The sequence below is a fragment of the Schistocerca gregaria genome, chromosome 8 (assembly GCF_023897955.1).
Source record: "Schistocerca gregaria isolate iqSchGreg1 chromosome 8, iqSchGreg1.2, whole genome shotgun sequence".
Classification (NCBI taxonomy): domain Eukaryota; kingdom Metazoa; phylum Arthropoda; class Insecta; order Orthoptera; family Acrididae; genus Schistocerca; species Schistocerca gregaria.
In genome coordinates, this window is record NC_064927.1 from 175,321,399 (window position 1) to 175,339,121 (window position 17,723).

The window sequence follows — 17,723 nt, forward strand, 5'->3', positions numbered from 1 at the left end:
TGTACTTTCTTTAATCGTATGGCTAGGGCTCCCCGTCGCGCACACAGTTCGCCGGGTGCCGGTCTTTCAATTTTAACGCCACTTCGGTGACCTTCAGTCGATGAGGAGGATAGGATGATGATGAGGACAGCACAACACACAGCCGGGAATCGAACCCGTGCTCAGAGGATTGACAATCCGCTGCCCATTCAGCTGTAGGGCAACAGTTTGTGTACTCTTAGTGACTTATTCAGATGGTTCAAATGGCTCTGAGCACTATGGGACTTAACATCTGAGGTCATCAGTCCCCGAGAACTTAGAACTACTGAAACCAAACTAACCTAAGGACATCACAAATAGCAATGCCCGAGGCAGGATTCGAACCTGCGACCGCAGCCGTTGCGCGGTCCCAGAATGAAGGGCCTAGAACCGCTCGACCACACCGGCCGGCTGTGAGCTATTCAATTTAGCACATAGGTAATCTGAATTTGTGAATGTGTGAAGTTAAAATATTCATTATGCAGAGAATTTTGGTGTATTTCTATATTAAGCTTACCGTAAGAAATATAATTCACCCTCTCAAAGGAGCGTGCTGGGCGTTTTAAAGCACTGGTGATATGTGGCATGTGACGCTCCACCTCTGGCCTAAGTTGCGCCAATGAAGTAGTGTGTATGTGCCAGTCGGTTACATGGATTCAGAACAGTGAACCTGGTGGTGGAAACGACAAAGAATGGCAGTTCGACGCTACTGTATTTTCGGAATACGTTTATGACCGACCGTGAATGAAGTTGTTTCATTTTTTCGTGTACCGGAGCGGACTGCCCGGCGTGTCTAGAGGCAAAGGTATTTACTACGTCATAAGAACAATGGTCTAAGATGAATTTAACCGATACGAGCCAGAGACGAAAGTCATGCCTTCTAAATCGCAATAGCATCTGAACCCGACATGAATTATTGTTGTTGCCGGCCGCGGTGGTCTCGCGGTTCTAGGCGCGCAGTCCGGAACCGTGCGACTGCTACGGTCGCAGGTACGAATCCTGCCTCGGGAATGGATGTGTGTGATGTCCTTAGGTTAGTTAGGTTTAAGTAGTTCTAAGTTTTAGGGGACTAATGACCACAGCAGTTCAGTCCCATAGTGTTCAGAGCCATTTGAACCAATTATTGTTGTCCACTTTCCGACAGGACATTGCGAAGGGAACATTATGTGATGGGCTCTTGCAGTCTTCAGTAGACAAGACAGCACGAAAACTGGACAGTAGCTAAGTGAAGATCTGTAGTATGGCCCAACGAGTCACGATCTTCCGTCTTAACAAATAATATAAGTCATCCACTGCACGTACAGCGCTGTAAGAAGTTTAATACGCACTGTATGTTGTCTGTTTGGAAAAGAAAATTGTGTATTTCTCAAATGACGATGAGTTTGACCTTAGAGACAGTAAAGGTACCGTAGATATAATCCTGAATTTGCGTTGGGTAATGGAGGCAAGACTGAAGAAAAATTAAGATATGCTAAGAGAATATGTCGCCGGCCGTGGTATCCAAGCGGTTCTAGGCGCTTCAGTCGGGAACCGCGCGACTGCTACTGTCGCAGGTTCCAATCCTGCCTCTGGCAGGGATGTGTGTCATTTACTTAGGTTGGTGAGGTTTAATTAGTTCTAAGTTCTAGGGGACTGATGATCTCAGATGTTGAGTCCCATAGTGCTCAGAGCCATTTGAACCAAGAGAATTTGTCGAACTAGAACAAGCTTTCGGCAATGTAAAATTGTGTAATATTTTCAAAATTCTGAGAAAAACAGACGTAAACTACAGGAAAAGGTCAAAGACACACAGTATAAACAATGATGGATACAACATATGAATTGAAAGTAAAAAGGAAAAAATCTAAAGTGATGACAAACAGCAGAAATGAGAATAGCGGTAAACTTTATATCAGAATTGGAGGTCACGAAGTTAAGAAATTCTGTTTTCTTGGAAGCAAAGGACCATGGCGGACGAAACAAGGTGGGCATAGGAAGCAGAGTAGCACAGGGAAAGAGAGAACTCATTGGCGAAGAAAGTCTACTGATATCAAACTTTCTGAGAATTTACGATTGGAGCGCAGCACAAAGTGGTTGTGAATCATGTACAGTTGGAAAACAGGAACGGAAGAGAATTTAAGCCGTGATGCTACAGAAGACTGTTGGGAACCAGGTGGATTGATAAGGAATGAAGCGGCTCTTCCGCAACATCGGCGAAGAAAAGAACGTCTGGAAAACACTGACAAGAATGGCGGACAGGACGACAGGACATACGTTAAGGCATCAGGGAATAACTTTCATGGAACTTGTGGAAGCTGTAGAGGGTAATAACTGTAGAGGAAGACAGAGATAGGAATACATCCAGGAAATAATTGAGGATGTAGGGTGAAAGGGCTGCTATGGAATGAAGAGATTTTAGCAGGAGAGGAATTCTCGCCCGGCCGCATCAAACCAGTCAGAAGACGAATCAAAAACGTGTAGGTTGTAGTACAAGGCGGGGGTAATTCTGTCAGGTTTCAGAGGTGTCTTTGGAGCCATCACCTGGGCCAACACATTCACGTTACGAGAAACACGAACCAGTACGTTCTGCCTAACATTCTCGGTAGCCAAGTGCTCTTTTTTTTCCACATACTCATTCACGATGAGTACGGTGTGAAGATTCCTGTCTTCCAAGATTACGAAAGCCATCTTCACAGGGGCGAGGACTTACGTTATTAGTGTGACGAACATTCTGCCTTTCCCTACTCCTCGACCATGACCCGCTAAATAATCCTATCTTAACCCCATAGAAAATGTCTGGCATAATTGGAACATAAAGTGAGATGTAGCTAATATCCCAGCGATTTTTTTGTCGATTTTATCCATTAAGAAATAGCGTTAGATGTAAATGGCATACATGAACAAACTTGTGGATTCTCTTCCTCCACGAACTGAACAATCATGAAAGTTAGCTGTGGTGTTAAACGACATAACTGAGAGTGGCTAATCTTTTGTCCAGTGTAGCTATAAAAGAATTTTAATCGAAATGTGCACTAAATATCAAGTTCTAAATAAGAGAGAAAATGTGAAAAATATGTAAATAAAACCAATCAGCGCATGACCGTTTTTCAGTATCTGCCAATGGTCAAACAATAGAAAACTATAGATTTATGTGAAATAAAACTAGGTCACTAATAATGAAGTCTCTATCAGATATTTGGAGCAAGTTTGGAGCAGATTTACTACATGATGTGTATCGCAGAGAAGACTTCAGTTTCAAAATATTAAGACACCAACATTCTTCTGAGTAAAACGTTCCGCAAATAAACGCAATAAATGCATCACATTAGAAAGAACTGTGGTACGATCCAAAGGTAAGTACGTATTATGAAAGTATGACTGATTATGCTAACACAGATTTGATGACCTTACAAGATTTGGAAGATGTGACTAAAGAATAATAGTGCAACAAATGCCCATGTCCTGAAGAGATTAATGCAGAGTTAAAAAACATGTTGAATTATTGCTTATGTGTAAAGTCTTAAAGCTCCTGAATACTGTTTACTAAATAATAAAGTTCTGCCGGCCAGTGTGGCCGAGTGGTTCTAGGAGCTTCAGTCCAGAACCGCGCGACCGCTACGGTCGCAGGTTCGAATCCTGCCTCGGGCATGGATGCGTGTGATGTCCTTAGGCTATTTAGATTTAAGTAGGTTTAAGTAGTTCTAAGTTCTAGGGGACTGATGACCTCAGATGTTAAATCCAATATTGCTCAGAGCCATTTGAACCAACCAAAGGCTTAAAGCAGAAGGGGGTCACAACAATTCTTCAAATTCTATAGATCTCAGCAAGTAAATCACTGTTGCTGTGCAAAATTCCTTTCTATTCTCTGTTACTTCAATCATAATAAATATATGATCCTACATGATCTTTCCGTTACGAAGCTGCTTTGCTCTTCTAAAAGTAACAATTCTGGAACGACCTTTGACTTTTTATTAATATGAATAGAAATGGTGTTCAGTGCAGTTACAGACTTCAAAATTAAATATCTCCAAAACAAAAATCGATAGACGGGTGCAGCAAACTGTGTATTTGTTGTGAAAGGTGTACGAAATTTATACCGAAGTTACACAGAACTTTCGGAATAATTCGAGAAGTTGCAAATTGTTGGTGCTGTAATTGTAATATGTGGGCCTGTCAATATTGCGACTCAGTTGAGAGCGATTCGTTACACTGTTGAAACATGAAAGGAGGTCAGCGTGCCTAACAAAGGGATAGAAACCATGTATTCCATTCAATAACGTGTTTGTATGTTACTGGAATACCACCGGTTACGACACTGCCCTACGGTAACAAGCCACAGTTTTCGAAGACAATATAATATCCCAAAAGGATCCGGTGTGAAATACCATTCGCAATTCCAACGGACAGGCTGCGTGGCTGATGATCTCGTGGAGACTACTGGCCACAGACAAAATGTAGCTACTTCTGGAACTGTCTCCCCGCTTTCTGGAATTATTCATCAAAATCAAAGGACCACCGTCCGAAGAATTGTAGGGACTGCTTTGAAGCGTACCAGCACGCAGAAAATTCCGAGGCAGAGTGTACAAATGCTGCCTTTCACAATCCAAAGCAACAGTCCATACCAGTACGAGCTGTAGAACAGAGACCTGACTTTGCGAAGCAGATTCTCACAATGATTAGTAATGAAGGATTTGATGTTGGCGGCAAAATGAAGCACACTTCCAACTGAATGGAGTAGTGAATAAACAAACCTGGCGATTTCAGGGCTCGGAAAATCCCCATTTGTGTCAAGCGAAACCAATGTACTCCCCAAAAGTTCCTCTTTGGGCTGCGGTATGTAGCGGAGGCATTGTTGGACCTTTTCTCACGTGGGAAACGACTGTAGTGAACGTTAGGTTGCTATTTTGGAACAATCTGTCACCACACAGATAGGTTGTAGGTTCGTCCAGGTACGTAGTGCTTCATGCAAGATAGGACAGACCACGTGGCAGCACCGAACAGGTGTTTTATTTTCTTGGTGAATACTTACGGAATAGACTCAATGCTTTATATTACTGAAAATTTACTGGCTCAGGGATGTATTGGCCTCTATATTTTCTCACTCTGTCTCAATGTGGTTAGTTTTTGTGGAGAACATTGAGATACACTACCATCCAGCACCATTTCAAGACGCTGGACAAGTTTAAATGGCCACCATGTTTGGCATCTGAATCTATTTCATTTAAGGCACTACAGGATGTGAAGGCAAATTGCTTTGATCGTTTTTGCAGTATCCGTAGTGCGATTTTGGCATTTCAAACAGATTGCGATGTGATCACGAAGACTGCATCCACAGGTCGTCTTTAATTATGCAGGCTGACAATGTACGACCTGCCACAGAGTAGAGAGCCATCAGTTACTAGCCTTCCGAATTGTTACGATACTTTGGTGCAAATTCTTGTGACTTTCACAGTAAAAATACATTTTGTTGCACTCGTTAATCGATCTTATTTGATTTAAATCAGAGACTGCTTCGCTGGACACCCAATATATTCATTTTTAAAAAAATGTTACTGGTTGCTACAATACAGTTACTTCTAGAAGAGCTAAGAAGCTTTATAACGGAAAGCCACTGCAGCGATCATATATTTAGTGTGCGATAAGTAATAGAGAAAAGGAAAAAATCTAAGACAGCAACCTACTTAGTTGTCATCGGTTTTGAAAAAAGAAATTGGCAGGGTTGATAGAGAAAGCCCGTTGAATATTATGGCAGAGCGTGGATACCGAAATCAGTTTAGAACTGCAACAAGATTCTATATAATGGAACATGTGTTGTACTTGACGTCCCAAATTACACAGGGGAATGATTTTAATGGTCCCACAAGTGAGACATGGTGTGTACTTAATGGGCCACTCGTTTTAGTATTTCTGTAGTCAACACAATCCGTAAATAGACACAAAATGAACGGGAAGTGATCAGTATAAACAAGAATAAATATATTAACTTTCCACTATATGCTGACGAGATTGTACTAACGACTAGCTCCGAACATGAACTTCAAATGTCAATCCATCTTTTAAACGTAATTGGAATAGTTTAAAACTTTAAGACGGCACTAAATAAAACCAAGGCAATGGCATTCTATGATAATTACCAGCTCGAAACAGAATTGTAACTGAATATCAGATTTCGGAACAAGTTCAGGGTTTTAACTTCCGAGGGACTAAGATAAAGCTACAGATAACGAATTACAGAGGTGCCAGAATATACTTGGCAGTATAAAGAGAACATTAAAATACATGAGGAAGTAGAAAAAATAAATTATGTAAAAGGAAGGCTGTACCGTGATCCACTGATGGGAGTGTAACGGCTATGGCATGAAGAGGAAAAATTGTGCCCATATTGAATCAGTTAAAATGAAACTTTTACGAGGAGTCTAAGATTTCACTAAGGTAGACAAGATTCCTAATGAAAACATTCGGCACAAACTGAATATTTTTGCAGTAAATAACAAAACAAGATCATAAACAACACTGGGTGAAATCTCAAGAACGAATAGAAGAAACAACAGTTCCAAATATGACCTTTCAATACAAACCCATAGAAGAGAAAGTCATAAGAATGTCAATTACACTAATGGCCAGTGAAACTGTTACACCAAGAAGAATTGCAGATGATAAACGAGTATTGGACAAATATATTATATTAGAACTGACATGTGATTACATTTTCACGCAATTTAGGTGCATAGATCCTGAGAAATCAATACTAAGAACAACCACCTCTGGCTGTAATAATGGCCTTGATACGCCTGGGCATTGAGTCAAACAGAGCTTGGGTAGCGTGTAAAGGTACACCTGCCCATGCAACTTCAACACGATATCACAGTTCTTAAAGAGTAGTGACTGGCGTATTGTGACGAGCCCGTTGCTCGGCCACCATTGAGAAGACGTTTTAAATCGGTGAGAGATGTGGAGAATGTGCTGGCCAGGGCAGCAATCGAACATTTTCTGTATCCAGAAAGGCCCGTACAGGACCTTCAACATGCGGTCGTGCATTATCGTGCTGAAATGTAGGGTTTTTCAGCGACAATCGAATGAAGGGTAGAGCCACGGGTCGTAACACATCTGAAATGTAACGTCCACTGTTCAAAGCGCCGTCAACGCGAACAAGAGATGACCGAGATGTGTAACCAATGGCACCCCATACCATCAAGTCAAGTGATACGCCAGTATTTTGATGACGAATACACGCTTCCAATGTGTGTTCAGCGCGATGTCGCCAAACACGGATGCGACCATCATGATGCTGTAAACAGAACCTGGATCCATCCGAGAAAATGACGTTTTGCTATTTGTGCACACAGGTTCGTCGTTGAATACACCATCGCAGGCGCTTTTGTCTGTGATGCAGCGTCAAGGGTAACCGCAGCCATGGTCTCCGAGCTGTTAGTACATGCTTCTGCAAACGTCGTCGAACTGTTCGTGCAGATGGTTGTTGTCTTGCAAACATCCCTATCTGTTGACTCAGTGATCGAGACGTGGCTGCACGATCCGTTACAGCCATGTGGATAAGATGCCTGTCATCTCGACTGCTAGTGATACGAGGCCGTTGGGATCCAGCACGGCGTTCCGTGTACCCTCCTGAACCCACCGGTTCCATATTATGCTAACAGTCATTGGATCTCGACCAACGCCAGCAGCAGTGTCGCGATACGATAAACCGCAATCGCTAAAGGCTACAATCCGGCCCTTAGTAAAGTCGGAAACGTGATGGTACGCATTTCTCCTCTTTACATGAGACATCACAACAACGTTTCACAAGGCAACGCCGGTCTACTGCTCTTTGTGTGAGAGATATCCGTTGGAAACTTTTCTCATGTCAGCACGATGTAGATGTCGCCACCGGCGCCAGCCTTGTGTGAATGCTCTGAAAAGCTAAGCATTTGCATACCACAGCACCTTCTTCCTGTCGGTTACATGTCGCGTCTGTAGCACGTCATCCTCGTAGTGCAGCAATTTTTATGGCTACTATAAGCTAGAAATGAGGCCAGAACAAACCGGTGGGCCTAATCTGTGAAAGGCAAAGGGCGGAAGGAAAGAAGCCTGCCCCAACTGCTTGACTGACTAAGATTTTATAATCGAAATGGAGAATTTATGGGAAGCGTAGCTGCACCGTGTAATGAATGAGACTGCAATACGTAACGTCGGCATTACCAAAAAATATAACTACCCGCGACGTCATGAAGGCAGAACTTACTGCAAGAGAAGTCGACGAAGAACGTAAGAGGAACACCGGACGGGCGCTGCAAGACCGACGGAGATGAAGTGCGGTTGAGGTACAGTGGGCTTAATCCACTGCCGTGTCGCTGATGCCGGCCGCGGATGAAGGCGCAGAGCGTGCTCTGAGGTCACGGCGAGTACTCCGCGGCAGCGGGCGCAACACGTGGGCGCGTGGACGGCGCGGTAGCAGCCCAAAGGTCAGCACTCGGCTAATTGCGAGCTGGGCGCGCATGCGCACTGAGACGGGCCACTGTAGTGCCGGAGCCACAGGTCACTGCGGCCTGCGACGCCGGGCGCACACGCACACACACACACAAGTAATCTCTGCGCAGCGGGCAGTCGGCGGCCGGGGTAGCGCGTAAATTGAACTGGCAAATGTCGAACAGGTCGCGTGACGCCAATGAATAACCGTTCACCTCATTTTGGGCCTAGCACTGTTTCTTCTTTCTATCGGTGTATAACTCCATAGCTGCTTCTTCATTCTTTCTTCTGGCGTACTCCCAGTATGCGCTTTTCAATTGTTTCTATATTTCTCTATTGCGTTGTTTATTTGTTTAACATTTAGTTCTTCTCCAACGTACTCATCTCCATTTCGTGTGCACCAATTTACTGTTCTTAGAAATCTCATTTCCGCGGGTTGTATTTTGATCTCATCCATTTTTATGAGAACCCAATCTCACTCCCATGCAGCAGAGACCTTACAGCTACAGTTCTATAAAACTTTTTTTTTTGCTTCTAAGTACCTTCTTTAAGATTGTGTTAACAGTTACTCATGGTTACAATGTGTGTGTTTAAACAGTGTAATATCTTCACAATACGACGTGTTTCAGATATGCATCTATGTCTACAGGACGTCGTATTGTGATGATACAGATACTGTATAAACAATGGCATTGTAACCATTGATGCTGTAATCAATGTCTCGATGGGCTACATGCAATGTTTGTCTTCATGTGCGTACATTATGAACTGTGCGAGGATAAGGGTTGCTTTAGCTATTAATAAGGCTCAATATATGCGGAACCTGAGGAAACTCGTTGTCATCTCTAGTATTACCTCTTTTTCATCAGTTTTGTTTTCCTTATTCTATTCTTTCTCTAGCGTGTGCAACTTATTTACACTACTGCCCATTAAAATTGCTACGCCACGGAGATGACGTCTTACAAACGCGAAATTTAACCGACAGGAAGAACATGCTTTTATGATGAATAAACTATCTGTGAACGACCTTACTTCCTGAAATCCTTACAATCTTCCAAAAGCAGTGTTTCACTTACGGCCTGTAGTCACTTGGCAATTATGCTAGCATATACCTCATCAGCTTCGGTTTCTTAAACTCATCCCTTAATAATTACCACAGTTACCCAGTTTTTTTAAATAGAAGGATGATATTTAAACTCTTAAATTATAAGTAAGGTAGGTATATGTCTATTCTTCCAGGACATGTTAAACTGGTGGAGCATTCTAAATTTTAGAAAGGTAACACCATTTCTGTGATATCAATTCCTTTTGCAGGTCATACTACGAATGTTCAGAATGGAAGAAAAATCCGTTGTTGGATGTAACCGTTTGCCTAGGGTGACACACACACACAAACACACACACACACACACACACACACACACACACACACACACACACAAACAAACACACTCATACATTCATTATGAGGAACGTTCTAGGAAGCCGTTCATAAATCAGGAAACTGTGGGACGCAGAGAGGATGTGGTCCCACGGAGCCCCACTTCCATCCACTAGGAGAATGAGTCGGGATCTAAGCAGTCCACAGCCCAACAGTTTGGAAACTCTACTACGTACACTGAATATACGTGCATGGTACCTCCAGATTCTCCATAAGCTTAACCTGATGATCGTGTAACTCGACGTGCTATGCTTTCTATTACAGATTCTGTATAATGAGACTCTCGTTTCACATGTATTGTTCAGTGATGAAGCAACACTTCACACCTGCAGGCATGTGAAATAGAAGCACGCAAAAGATTAACACTCACGTACTGCAGGAGTGTCAACGAGACACCCAAGAAAGTGGATGTGCAGTTGGTGATAACATGCATTACCCTGTATGGTTTTTGTATTTTCTCGGAGAGAACACTCGTCGCAGACGTATACCTAGTATGTTTGAAATATTTCTGTCATGACTGCTTGTGCAAGACGGAATTCATAGCTCAGTTGTTCTCCAGCAGGATTCGACACAAGCCCATTTTGCGTTAGTTGTCCGAAATTACCTGAGTGTACATGTTGTCCTCAAAGGCTTTAAATCCCTTACTCTCCATTCTTGATTACCTAAAATTTCTTTCCTTGAGGATTTACTACGGGAAGCAATTAATCTACTGGAGGTATTCCAAAGATCCCGCAATGTAACAACGGAAATAGTTACGCCTTACATAGGTCTCATTCTCCATCATCTGATATGTAGTGGTCTCTTATGGATCGAATACACCAGTCACAGCGTCTCTTACGCTCTTGAAATCCATTCTCGAAGGAACTTTTCCTCTTTAAAGTGTTCAGAATCTTCAGCGATTCCAGTCGAATCTCCTCCACTGAATCAAATTTTCATCCTTTCAAAAGAAAGTTTAATCCTGGAGAAAGAAGAAGACTTTACACAGAACTAATGTTGGTAGTGAACAAGTTATTTTGTTTCTAGCCAAACAGTACTAAATATTGCAAGCCAAATGAGATCGATCATTGTCACGGTGGAGAACCCAGTCGTTTGCAAGAGACGTCTGTCGACGTTCTCTCCTCACTTTCTCTACTAAACGTGTTAGAACATTGCGAAAGGTCTCTTTATTGACCGCCTGAACAGGACGAACTCTGTATGAAGAATTTCAGCAATGAAAAAAAAAAAAGAGTAACCACTTCAATCAGAACTTCTACTGCAGACTTGTCGAGCTGTTTCTGTTGAGGTGAAGAAGAAACCGTCAACTGCGACCATTGCTGCTTACTCTAAAGGTGACAGCCACAAGCGAAATTTCCATCACCAGCGAAAACATTTGGGAGGAAGATCGTCTTGAAACAGTTGTTCAACTTCCTGCAGACTTCTACGCGGTGTTCCTTCCGATTCATTTTGTAACAATTGTGACAGATTCGTGTTCAATTACCCTGACTGATTACGTTCACATGTACCACAACTTATTACCAAGGGATTCCTGAGGTCTTGGATGATTTCTACACGATCTTGCAGAATCCTGCCCCTCAGTTTCTGAGAAATTTCTAATGTGAGGCCGCATCGTTGCCAACTGGGATTGTATTCATCACTAACATCGTGTTCCCCAGTTTTTGAAGCACTTAATATAGTCGTAAGGCTACTTGACCTAAATTGACGACACGAAAAGCTTGCTTCATAATTTAGAGCGTTTCGGCAGCGGTGTTTCCCACCTTGAATCGAAACTTCATACTGCCACACTACTCGTCTACTAAGCAATCGCAGGTAAGACGACACTGGAAAAATACTCACCAACAACTAATCAAAGCCCTCAGCTCCCAGCATCTTCCCACACATTCAAGAAAAATGTGTTTTATCAAGGTATCTGTATACCTAGATAAATTTTCACGTCACCTTCCTTTTCGTTAAATAGAATTATGGATATAATAAAATATGTAGGATTTGCTGTCCTCCTCTTCGTACATGTGCAATGTCGTAAATCCACTTGGTTCAGTAGAAGACTTTTATATCTGCTGTCCATAAATTTTCGTCTGTGTTTTCAATAAGAACTGAAGTTAGCTCGAAATCTCTCACGAGTTACTTCCCTCGTCAACTCACTCACTCAACTTTAAGGATTTTGTTTTTGAAGTCTACGTGTGCTCGGTTGATCTTTGTCCCCAACAGTGGCTGGTGCGAGTACAACTCAATGCAAGTGATCTGGCTTCAGCAGAATTAACACTTAACGTTCTGTGTTCAGCAATCAGAATATTTTCTCATCTACAATGTAATTTTTTAGCCGATAAAATCAAGTAGCGAGATGCACAGAACTCAAAGACTCGCGGTGTAGTCATGAATATATCGGGGCTTTGTACTACAGTGATTCATTCTCCTTATTGATAGTTACCAGGCATAAAAAGTGTTGTCACTTATCCATTGCACTCATAAGTATAAATGCGCCTCTTAGAGTAGATAATATAAGTTGAATTAGGACGGTCGGAGTAATCTTGCCTCACTTAAACAAGTGTTGAAATTCCTTTGTGTAACAAAAGCTTTGCTCACTATCTCATAATTCAATACAAGTTGCCAGATCGTGTTGCTCATACACGTGTAAAATTTTCTGAACGGTGGAGTATTTTCGGGCATTAGACCGAAGTCATAACTTACTTGCACTGCAGTATTTCTGTGTACTCGCAGCCATTTGCGTACACATTTGAAATTTCGAGGCAGCTGTATACATGTCCAGTCGAATGCCTGTTGGGTCCTTGAAATGTTGCAGGGGAATGAGTATTATATGTTTCTTTCACGACGTGTAATAAGAGTCAACCAACTGCCTGTCAATTCGCTGTCTTATCTGAACGGTCGCCTACGTCTGTTATGATACCCCTTACAACGAAATGCCTCAACATTAACAGGACCGGGAGCTTGACACCAGTAGGGCTCTGCAAGGCGCTGACGAAGGGCTGAAAACTACAGAATGGCAAACAGCAGATACTACTTACCGTTAGGATCCTGAGAATGAGCGTGGTGTTCTGGAAGTCGTACTCCAGGCTGAAGTGTATCTGGCCGACGTTCTCCGACGGCTCCGAGTTGTCAATGTACATGTCCACCAGCGAGATAGACCGGTTCTGCAGGAAGGCCATCTGCGGGACCAAGAGACAAGTATTAGCCGGCTGCTAGGGGCCAACAGGCAGGACTCGCCCCTGGGTTATGGCCGCAGGCAACGACCGCGAGGGAGATAACCCCAGATTGTCGGAATGGGCGTTTCATAGCACACCCCGTCTCGATTACGCCGTCAAGCTACCACCAGCCCTCGGTCCTACAGTGTTTCATGACGCCTTACGACCCCTACCACCCTCCAACTACGATCATTGAGTTATACGGCAGAGCCATCCCGTGAAATATCTTGTTACCCCTGTTAATGTAAGACATTTTCAGGTTAACTCACGCCCTTAAAATTTCTACTTACCTGCGGTACTTATTCTTTAGTGTACAACTTGGTCTTGATGCAGAAAGAATGTACCTGCACAGCTCCCCTGCAAATCGATTGTAAAAGTTACTTTCAGCTTTCTGATCTGTTAAACTGCCCGAAACCGACGCCACCGTTTAGTATATTTTCAGTATCTAGGTGACCAAACCCAAGGGCATGAATAACTCTGCCAAACGGAGGACGATGAGAAACTGCAACGATTTACATCCGTACATATTAGGCAGAAATAAATGACAATTATATAGCATTGTTAAAATGTATACATTGTTAATATTAAATTACTGGCTAACAAAAAGATACACATTTTGAAAAAAAATTTATTCTATACATGCTTCTAATCTACGCTAGGCTACTGTAGACAAGCAATCTCAATTTACAGGGGAATCACAGCCTCATACTGTTTGTGAAAATTGCAACACCAAGAAGATATGCCCTGAATCACTCCAATATTGAAGAACTGGTGTAAACAGTGACTACCATCTCAGATGGACAGCGTGAAAGTATGTGAAACACCACCCTCTTTTGTGGGACCAGACACGTATGAACTACGCCTCTCAGAAGGTGCAGAGCCATCAAACGAAGTGTAAACGAGTAAGAAAGTACCGGTATATTTTGTCGACGTCAAAACGCTCAGTATGAACATGCGGATGAATCCGAACCGGAGAGGACGTCTGGTCTCCAGCAAATGGGTTTGTTGTACCGTGACATTTCGGTTCGTACTGGGCATTTCGACAGTAATGCGTGTGTGGAATCAGTGGGTGGAAGAGGGTACCACACAGTGACGACTGCGTAGAAGACCACACATGAGGCCGAAGTGCTGGGTGACCACCATCTAATGTTCATGGCCACAGAACAGTGTCGTTCACAGTGATGGCTTCCATGTCTACTTCGACGGATCGACGCCCTCTGCTTAGGGTCGGACTAGTGGCAGCATTTCACTGTGCCAGAATCCGTTGACCATGAAACACCAACGCCTCAGACTGGAGTGAGCATGCGAATGCCGTTGCTGGCATGTTGAGTGGCAAAATGGTGTGTCCTGCGTGAACTTGCGTTTCAGTGATGTCAGTGGTTAGTGTTGGATGCTACTGTGGTGAACGCATTTGTGCAGACTGCCTTGTTGAGTTGCGTAGCAGACAAATTCATAGCGTGATGGTTTGTGGCGCCATTAGCTTTAGCATGGTATTTCGCCTACGGGGTCAATAATAAAGGGTCACTTTTTCGAAACCCCGTAATTGTCTCCCACTGCGACGCAGAAGTTTGAAATTTGGTTTTATTTATTTATTCGTATGGCCAGCGCCCCCGGTCGGGAACATCGTCCGCCGGGTGCCGGTCTTTCAATTTGACGCCACTTCGGCGACCTGCAGTCGATGTGGATCGTAGGATGATGGTGAGGGCACCCAGCCGGGAATCGAACCCGGGCCCAGAGGATTGACAATCCGTCACGCTGACCATTCAGGTATCGGGGGCGGACGAAATATGGTTGAAAGGAGCCTACAAACATCTGTGAAATGTAAAAGCGTGACACCCTTTGAGATTACCCTCGAGCTATGAAACTTTTCAAACAGCAAGGTGTCAACACATACGTAATAATGGCCCGGGATCAGCTGATGCGGGGTATAAAGTGGGTTAATTAAGTAGTTGTAAGTTCTAGGGAACTTATGACCTCAGAAGATAAGTTCCACAGTGCTCAGAGCCATTTGAACCATTTGATTTGAATCCCTTGCTCTACTGTTCTGATTCCCTAAATTTCTATCCCTGAGGATTTTCTACGTGAAACAATTAATGCACTAGAGGTCTTTAAAAGATCCCGCAATATAATAACTGAAATAGTTACGGCCTACATAGGTCCTATTCTCCATCATCTGATATTTAGTGGTCTCTTTGGGATCGAATACGGCAGTCACAACGTCTCTTACGCTCTTGAAACCCATCCGCGAAGTTTCCCTTTATGAAAGTGTTCAGCATCCTCTGCGATTGCGATGTAATCTCCTCCTCAGAATCAAATTTTCATCCTTTAAAAAAAAATTCGTATTGGAGAAAATAGAAGGCTTCACACGGAACTAATATTGTTAGCGAAGAAGTCATTTTGTTTGTAGTGGCACAGTTCTAAGTAGTGCAGGCCAAACCAGGTCGTTCATTGTCACGGTGGAGCACCCAGTCGTTTGCAACCAACATCTGTGGACGTTCTCTCCTCACTTTCTCTGCTAAATGTGTTAGAACATCGAGAAAGGTCTCTTTACTGACTGCCTGACCAGAACGAACTCTGTATGAAGAATTTCAGCAATTACAAAAAACGTAACCAGATCAACTAGGTCTTTTACTGCAGACATGTCCAGCTATTTCTGGTGAGGTGAAGAAGAAATCATCAACTGCGACAATTGCTGCTTAGGCTGAAGGTGATAGCCACAAGCCAAATTTTCATCACTAGCGACAGTCTTTGGAAGGAACATCGGCTTGGAACTGTTGTTTAACTTTCACTACACATCTGCCCTGTGACACGGTTCACGCAATAGGAAAGTTGTCAGACCCACTTTTATCTACCTTTCACCGCTTCTTTTGACACGTCTGCAAAGGAGGTTAGAGCCACGACTCCCAGCTATAAAACCACGTAGTTTTCTTATGGTTGACTCAGGAAAATATTTCAGACATGCTGCAACCCATTATCGACAAAAATGCCTCACAGGATTGCAATAAGAGAGTCACTGAAGTTACTCCTTTCCTTCATGTGTAGGTCAAAGGGCAGTTAGCAATGCTGTGATAAATTAGTGGCATTCTCCACAACCTTTCACACTACTGGCACTCCCCGGGAAATTCAAGTCTTCTCTAAGGACATCACGAGCCTGCGGCCACATTGAAAGTGATTGCCCCGGCCACTGTGATCGCTTCATTCCTGAACCTCGCTGCTGCTACGGTCGCAGGTTTCAATCCTGCCTCGGGCATGGATGTGTGTGATGCCCTTAGGTTAGTTAGGTTTAATTAGTTCTAAGTCTAGGGGACTGATGACCTCAGATGTTAAGTCCCTTAGTGCTCAGAGCCATTTGAAAGTGATTGCACCAGTGTGGAGTGCTATTCAGGGTGCAACTGCTGGGGGCGGCTCAAAATCATTCGACGAAATTTGTAAGTCATTTGAAACAGTAAAGGGTATTTATGATTTTTCATCTTTCCTATTCGTCGTGCTCTTGTGGCATGATTTGGGGGTTGGGGGTTCAGTGCGACAAGTAAAGAATGCCAGAGAAGGGTTTCTCTAAGACTCCCCAGTCTCATGAATAACCTTGATGGCAACGACGTAGCTGTATTGAGCGCAATCAAAATGTACTTGTTCAGAGACAGCCAGTCACTGAATAGGCTCCGTGACAGTCAACCATTTGGAAGCGCTAGTCGGAGTGCAGCTGTGTTGCTGAGTTACAGGCTGCTGGTAACATGCGAAATCTAATGGCTGTCAAAGGGGATGTCAGTCGCGCCGCCACCCACTGATCCAGCGACTGGCTGTCTCCGTACAGATATATTTCCAAAGTGCTCAATGAAGCAATACCATGCTAAAGCTAATTGTGTCACAAACCATCATACTCTGGGTTTGTCTGCTATGCCACTCAACAACGCAGTCTGCACAAATGCGTTCACCACAGTGGTATCTAACACCAACCTCTGCCATGACTGAAATGCAAGTTCATGGAGGACACTACATTTTGCCATTTTGCCACGGCATTCAGATGCTCACTGTAGTCTGGACAGCACCAAGGGTTACCGAACTAGGGGATTTAAGAGAGACACTTCCTGTTTACTTCACACCTCTGTCAATGTCGTCGCCCCCTGATATCTAGCTACAGTAGGGCACGAACATGAGGGCTGTAAAAACCTTTACTACTTCCGATCACCTTCAGATTTGGTCGGAAGATTGTGAACTATCCATAGGCGACGCGCTTTTGCACCATTGAGGAGGAGGACGGTTGTAGACTCATTTGACCCAAATGTCAGACTTCTAAGCTGTAAATAGAGACCATTACAGGGTTTCGAAACAGTGACCCTTTACGTGTGTTGCGCAATGCATACAGAGATCTCTTCATCACGGGAGTTTTGGAGCCCGAAGCACTGCCGCTCCTGAATGAATCCATTAAGCTGCATTTCAGCGAGACAACGCTCAGCCACAAGTGTCGAATAATGCTCGAATTTTACGGGAAGAGAGTTGGATACCATTGCTTCCCTGACCTGCAAACTTTCCTGACATGTTGCCCGTGGAACATTTCTCGGATATGGTCGACGGCAACTTATTCGTTTGGTTCTCCTGCACCCAACGTCAATGCTAAGAGGATGGGC

At 43.5% G+C, this 17,723-nt stretch overlaps 1 protein-coding gene across 1 annotated transcript in view; it reads right to left on the reverse strand.

The window, feature by feature from the left end:
* The window catches only part of LOC126285102 (synaptotagmin-7-like), a 351,548-nt gene that overhangs the window by 212,549 nt on the left and 121,276 nt on the right, over positions 1 to 17,723 (reverse strand). Inside the window, exon 3 of the mRNA XM_049984426.1 lies at positions 12,922 to 13,062. Within this exon, the coding sequence (XP_049840383.1) occupies positions 12,922 to 13,062 (141 nt within the window). The remainder of the gene's footprint in view (positions 1 to 12,921; positions 13,063 to 17,723) is intronic.